Source organism: Pelobates fuscus, chromosome 1, assembly GCF_036172605.1.
Source record: "Pelobates fuscus isolate aPelFus1 chromosome 1, aPelFus1.pri, whole genome shotgun sequence".
NCBI classification, from domain to species: Eukaryota; Metazoa; Chordata; class Amphibia; order Anura; family Pelobatidae; genus Pelobates; species Pelobates fuscus.
Window position 1 is genome coordinate 480,005,669 of NC_086317.1, and position 7,312 is coordinate 480,012,980.

The window sequence follows — 7,312 nt, forward strand, 5'->3', positions numbered from 1 at the left end:
CCCCCCTACCCCCTTCCCCCCTCCTTTGCTCTTCCCCCCCCCCTCCCCCCTTTGCTCTTACCCCCCTACCCCCTCCTCCCCCCCCTTTGCTCTTACCCCCCTCCCCTATAGCGTGGCCGAGCTGCACTCCGGTCCGGAGTGCCCGGCCGGAGTGATAGGAAGGTGCACACTGAGTGTGCACCTTCCTGTCAGTCCGGCCGGGTACAGGAAACAGAAACCGCGCGGAACAGGAGTTTCTGTTTCCTGTACCCGGCCGGACTGACAGGAAGGTGCACACTCAGTGTGCACCTTCCTATCACTCCGGCCGGGCACCGCGGACCGCAGAGCCGCTCGGTCACGCTACAGGGGAGGGGGAAGCTGCAGCCGCCTGAGGCTCTTAAGAGAGCGCTCAGGCGGCTGCAGCATTTAAAGGGGCGGGCGGGCCCCCCTCCCGGCCGGGCCCTCGGACCATGTCCGAAGTGCCCGACCGGTCAGTCCGCCCCTGGTTATCTATAACTTAAGTTTTCTGTCAGTTCAAAGAGTTTCTTTGAATTTTGTCCAGACTATGTGTCTGGCAAATTCTGCTATAATTTCTAATATGACAGTTATAACTAAATATGACCCCTAAATTACAATGGGATCTTATACAATATCGAAAGTAAAATAAATTATGTAATCTTCTTTGTCACAAATGTCTGGATTTAGAATTTATTCTATTCCATTAGCATTTAGACAGTCTGTCCATCCCCTGTTCTCATTTCTTATCACTTGATTTGTATATACAAACATTCCTAAGCTCCCAGCTCAGTAGTTAGCGTTACAGAAAGGATAGAAATCTTGAGTCTTTTGTTAGCTTGAAAATAACAAAATGGAGTCTGCTCTGTTCAGAGTGACGCTGACAATATACATTTTAATTTCTATCATAGCACAAAATGTCTGCCGATATAAATACCCTGACAGTATATAAGCCTGTTGCATGTAAGGTGCTACTTTGTGTGTCCTGATGAAGTCCTGGATTAGGGACTGAAACATTGATTTGACAATAAAGTATTTTGATATTGGAAATCCAGAAGTGCTGGCAAATGTTTGTTTCCTATATCACAGTGTGGCTGAGCACCCGGCATCATTGGCTGGAGGTAGGAGTGCAAAGGTTCTTATATTTATATATATATATATATATATATATATATATATATATATGATAGAGAAAGGAGATGCACTCTTTGTTTTTTTTTTTTAAAAGACCGAAGAGTGCATCTCCTTTCTCAATCTACTATATATATATTCAGCGTGGAATTGCACCAGGCCATATAGCTGGCTTTTTTTTACCATCTGAAAGGGTGAGTGCCAATATATATATATTTCAATATGAAAATATATTTCAACTGATACAAACTAATATTGTTATACCTTACAATAATTCTAAATACAGCTGTTAAAAGTTTATTCTGTGTAAATAGTGACTGTGATAATGTGTGTTATGGATACCCATTTTGAAGTTTGCAGCTTAATTAGCGAGTAGATTAATTGGTATTTTACTGTGTTGTTTCAAATTTTCAACCAATTCATTTGCCAAGTTCTCTGATCTATCTTTAATGCTGATTGTCTGCTCCAGTAGAAGTCAAATAGTTTGCAGAAATCCTCATTATTTTTAAAAAGCTTCTTACTCATAAGTATGAGAATGGATTTTTGGAGGTGTTAGTTTAAGACTGCATTTGTAATCTATCACAAGCATAGGAACCTACATTATGTCTAACTGTGTTTCTTCTGAGGGACACAGAATGTGACATTTATTTACTTATTTTGTTAATTTTGGATTGGTTATGGTTTAGTTGCCTGTTAATGAATATGCTTTTTATATTGGCACATCTGCTGGGTATCTAGTTTTTGTATCTGCTACGTCTGTTGTGTTCTGTTTGGTGAGATGATATGTGTGATATTACAATGATTGCTGAGTATGAGTTCTATGGTTTGTAATGAATGTTATGTGTTAATGTCCATTGTGTATGAGTTTAAATATTAAAGTAAAGAATATTTGCATGTCATTAACGCAAGCCTTTAGTGTTTTTTTACAACAGATTAAAATGCTGATCAGCCAACAAAGAGGCCCCTGAAATACTTCTGCTTTTCAAATCGTGGATCCACGTTTCCATTTTCAAATTGACTAATCCTGAAGGTTATTTTACTAAGAGAAGGTTAAATGGACAAGAAGATTACTCTCCCTCATAAAGGAGTACTATTAGGGGAGTATTGTCCAGCTCAGAGTTAACTCTACTTGTATAGTGCATTGCATTATTTGTGTCAAAGAAAAATATATAAATAAAAAATGATGGATGTATAGGATAGGTTTTTACAAAAGTAAGATTCATCTAGTGTGCTTCATTTGATCATAGGGTAATGATAAAATTGTATTTTTAATAGAGATCAGACAATTTCTGATTTTTATAAGTGAGGCAATTCTAATCTACTGCAATACTGTATTATATTTGTATTGGTAAATTGAAAGCATTTCGCAGACCCGGAAGAGGATAACTAAATAATATAATAATTACAAAAGGAGCCAAATTATGGGAAGAGGTCACCCAATTAACTTGCTAATGTCTTAAAGTCATTTTTCATTAGCATATAAAATTTTGTTTTTGTGGTTAGACTTTTGATGCTCAATTTGAACTATGTCACAACCACATCCTTGCAGGTACAGGAAACAGCTGCAATATGCTCTTTAACATTTGCAAAGTCTTAGTGTTTTTAATATATTATGACAATGGAAAAGTTTTATAGTAAGATATTGATACTTTTTGAGTAATTCTGAATTAGATGGTTCATGTTTTAATATTTTATATATAGTTTTGAGTGTTAATCCAAGAGTATTGAATTATTTGGGATTATTAAAGTAATTAATTGGGATTATCAAATCAAGGATTAAGTTTAAGAACAGAATTTTATTGGGAATTATCCCCATATGTATATGTTAGTGTTTTTATATCCCCATGTGTACATACATTGAGTGCTTCTCTCATCTGTACAAAGGCATTCCAAAGGGAAATTATGTAAAATTTCATGAAGGCCAAATTTTATGAATTATAAGCAAAACTGAGAGAAGTACATGTTACACAAGTAATTGATTAATTGATGTCGTATTGATCCTTGTGTTTGTATGATTATAGAGACCGTCCTGGAGTATTTGTGCTACTTGATATTTTGGACTACACACCAATCTCTCTGGCTGACCTACCTATTTTGCAATTAAATTTGTTTAGTCAAAAACCATGCAAGCTGAAGAAACTGAGATGCTTACTTATGAGGACATAAACTAACTTGGAAAGTCTTGAGGGTGCAGTGCTGTCTAATGCCGCTAGTTCTGTAATAACCCTTTCAACAATTAGGGTGTTGCGCACAGCATTTTGGTGAACATCCAGCAAACAAAAGAAGAATTAAGAACTATTTGGAAGCTGACATTCTCTTGTAGACAGTCATATTGCTACCCTTAGCTATGTTATGGAACAAAGTTTATGGTCTAAGATTCTTTATACTCCTTGAAAGACTTACTCTATTTTTTTGGACTATGCTGAACTATTGAACTATTTTGTTATTTTTATTTTTGTAGAGTTAGCCGGAGAGAGGAAGTGTTAGCTGACTCAGGCATGGATGTACTATGTGATGTATGTTGAGTGTGCCAAGGATGGATTCCCATGTGTGGATATGACTGGACCATTGGAATAGGGACATGATCAGGAGCCATAGGATGCAATGTCCTGGTTGGGATTATTGTTAGAATTGCAAGCTGATTATAAGTTATCTCATGATTTAAATCAATCAAGAAGTGTTTCCCAATCCCTCGCGATACCCGAGCTATGTACTCATAGGTGTGGGTTTTATAAGTCACAAGTGGTGTCAACCACTCAGGGTTTCCCCAGATGTGCTTTTTCCCTCAAATATGAGTTTTTGCCACTGGGTTTTTTGACCTGGCCCCAGATCACTGGGTGGACTGGTAATCCTAGACCCTGGTCCAAGGGGGAGGAGGGGTTAGGTATTATTCCCACTTTGACTATATGTGTTATGTTGTTAATAATATTAATAATAATAATAATAATATTCCCGTTGTTGGGAATAATACACTTTGCCTATACTGACTTAAGGCTCAAGGTACAGATGGCATGTTGTTCAGTCTGTTTAAAATTTATTAACATGTCAGCTATTTGAAATATTTAACTTGTACGCTTTAGAGACGTATACAACAGATAATTGAAAAAGCTGGAAATCGACAGCTTGAACTCCTCTTAAAGGGAAAACCTGCGGCATAGAACAAATGGGGGAAATCGAGGTGAAGAAATAACAACACACCTGAATATACCTCCTTTTGTCTTTCTGCCACAGGCCTCCCATGGATATTTTTCATAAAGTAGATCATGATATGATCTAAGAGGGGAATTGAAGGATAGAATATCCATTTTACTATCTATTCTAGCTGTTTATATTGAAGGGAAATTTGAAACGTAAGGGTAACTTGAAACAGCTGTTATGATATTTCATTTCTTGGAAAACATTACTGCTTACGTCATATGTTATTATTTTCCAAATGTTCCTTTCCTTTGGTATTTGTAACATCTGGTCCTAATCAACATATTTGTGTGAACATAGGATGTAACGAGAAACAGCTGCTTGTGATAAATAACAACTGTTATGCAACTGATACACCCATACCCCCACCAGCATGAAAATTGGACTTGTTGGAAAAGCATTTCAGAGTGCGTGTGTTTTTCCTCATTGGTTCGCCAAACATTTCGTAAGAGGGGGGGGGCGGTCTCCATCCATCAACCAGAGGGTCTTTGTCCCGTGGATAGCTGATTTTTTTTCCCCAACAGACACTAACCTCACCATGTTGCTGTGCCTGAAGGTGGTGGTGGTAGTAGTAGTGGAGGAGGTATCCCTAGTTGGTGACAAATGTGTTGTACCAGTAGACCTCCTGCCTGCACTAGTACTTTCTTGTTTTGCTTCTTCCCTCAATAATACAGATTTGTCTTGTCTTCTCAGATGGTGCTTCATACCATCAATAGTAAGATGATCCACCAATTGCACCTTCTTGCCACACAATTTGCAATTTTTAAGTTGACCATTTTGGAAGTACACAAAGTCATCCCTAACTTTGCCATCCACTTCAAAAGGCCGCAATTTAAATGTAAAGCCTCCATTATTGACGCTGGTGATGTGGACTGGCGTTATAATGTCATCAACGTGCATGCACGTTTTGGTGCCACCATGTCTAATTGACCAATTAGAGCCCTCTTGGTGCTTTTTAAACTCTCTAATTAATTTATTTGATGCCCTGTTGTGGTTTCTATTTGTTTGGTTGATCCAAGAGCGTGTTTATTATTCCTGTACTTCTGGAATTTTGACATTGGCATTTCCTTGACTATTCTCCTTTCCGATTGCCCTTGATCTAACATTTATTCTGATTTCTGTATCCCTGACCCCAGCTTTTCTTGTACTATTCTATTTAGCGTTTATCATTTAATCTGGCTCTTCTAAGGTCCGGTAATATGTTTACACAGTCAAATAGCAAGTGACATAGCACGTGGGAATATCAGGAAGTATTACTTTACTGAGAGGGTATTGGATGCATTGAATAGCATTCCAGCTGAAGTGGTAGAGGTTAACACAGTAAAGGAGTTTAAGCATGTGTGGGATAGGCATAAGGCTCTCCTTGCTATAAGATAAGGCCAGGGACTAATGAAAGTATTTAGAAAATTGGGCAGACCAATTTGTTTAGTTTTATTTTTTTTCAGCAATCCCTTTTTTTTTGTGTCACCTTGTGGGGTACACTCTCTGTAAATACTAATGACGTTTTGAATGTATATTATCCCCTGTAGGTTTTGCCTGAATAGATCAAATTAGCCCCTTTCACAGGCTTCTTCATACAATCTAGTGCACAAAATGTACTGGAGACTTTACTTATTAACTGGAGATGCAAGAACATTAATATGCAAATACTAAGATGTAATCATTTAGTAACATAAAAAAAAACATTAATTAGATATGAAGCATAGCAAAACCTTCTACATGTATATACAAGTATTACATAACTTGATGTATTTATGAGGCACAAATAAAAAATTATACCTTCAGACTGAGAAAAAACATGCATCATTTCTTAAGCAAATAATTTTTTATGTTAATTTCTGGCCTAAAGATCATTATATAACATTTTGGAAAAAATATACAAAATAGGAGTCCAGCACTTGATGCCAATATGGCAAAAACCTCTACAGCCACCATGTATTTCCCTTTGGTGCTCAGATAAGCTGGGATCATCGCAATCCAAACACTGCAGAACACCACCATGCTGAAAGTGATGTTCTTGGCCTCATTAAAGCTGCCCGGTAATGTCCTGGCTAAATAAGCTGCAATAAAACTAACAGCTGCCAGAATCCCCAGGTAACCCAGGACAGAGTAAAATGCTATAACTGAACCTTCGTTACACTGAATGATGATCTTTCCTATATAAGAATAGGTGTCTGTCTCCTGAAATGGGGGAGAAACAGTCAACCAAATTATACTAATTATAACTTGAACAGAGAAGAACAACAACAAAAGAGTTGTGGACAGTTTGACTCCAATCCACGTTTTCCACACACTGCCAGGTTTGGTGGCTTTGAAAGCAATATAAACCATGATTGTTTTGACCAATACAGATGACATGGCTGCCGAGAAGATGATTGCAAAAGATATTTGGCGGAGAATGCAGGTTATATCCACAGGACGTCCAAGGAATAAAAACACACAGAGATAGCTCAGCATGATGGAGACAAGGAGAATTACGCTTAGGTTCCTGTTATTGGCTTTAGCAATTGGTGTTTCCCAGTATGAAATAAAAATGAATACTATTAATATGGTTAAAAAGCAAAACAGAACTGAGATTGATGCCAATATAATGGCCAACACACCTTCTGAGTAGGAGAGAAACTCCACTAATTTGGGAATGCATTGATCTTGCTTCATGTTTGGCCATTCATACTCTGTGCATTGCATGCAGTTTTCACTGTCTGTAACCAAGAAAACAAAAATATATTTATGTTTTACATTTAAATGTAATTATTACTGCATACATTTACATATATCCCAAAAGATCTTCGCTCTCATCCTAATGAATTTTGAATAAGACCCAGATGTTTAAACGTCGATCAGACACTTATTTTATTTTGTGATGTGAATTAACACCAATTTTTTTTAAGACCTCTGAGTGAACCCCATCTTCATTTATTAATATATATATAAGAAACTCAGCCAAATCACCAATCTCCCTGTTAACACCATCCTTGTAACCATGGATGTG

The 7,312-nt window shown here is 37.4% G+C and overlaps 1 protein-coding gene across 1 annotated transcript; it reads right to left on the reverse strand.

Moving 5' to 3' along the window:
• Positions 1-6,123: 6,123 nt before the first annotated feature.
• On the reverse strand, positions 6,124-6,978 carry LOC134585754 (vomeronasal type-2 receptor 26-like). Its single transcript, XM_063441220.1, has one exon. It carries the CDS (start codon positions 6,976-6,978, stop codon positions 6,124-6,126), a length of 855 nt encoding a protein of 284 aa, XP_063297290.1.
• Positions 6,979-7,312: the final 334 nt, after the last annotated feature.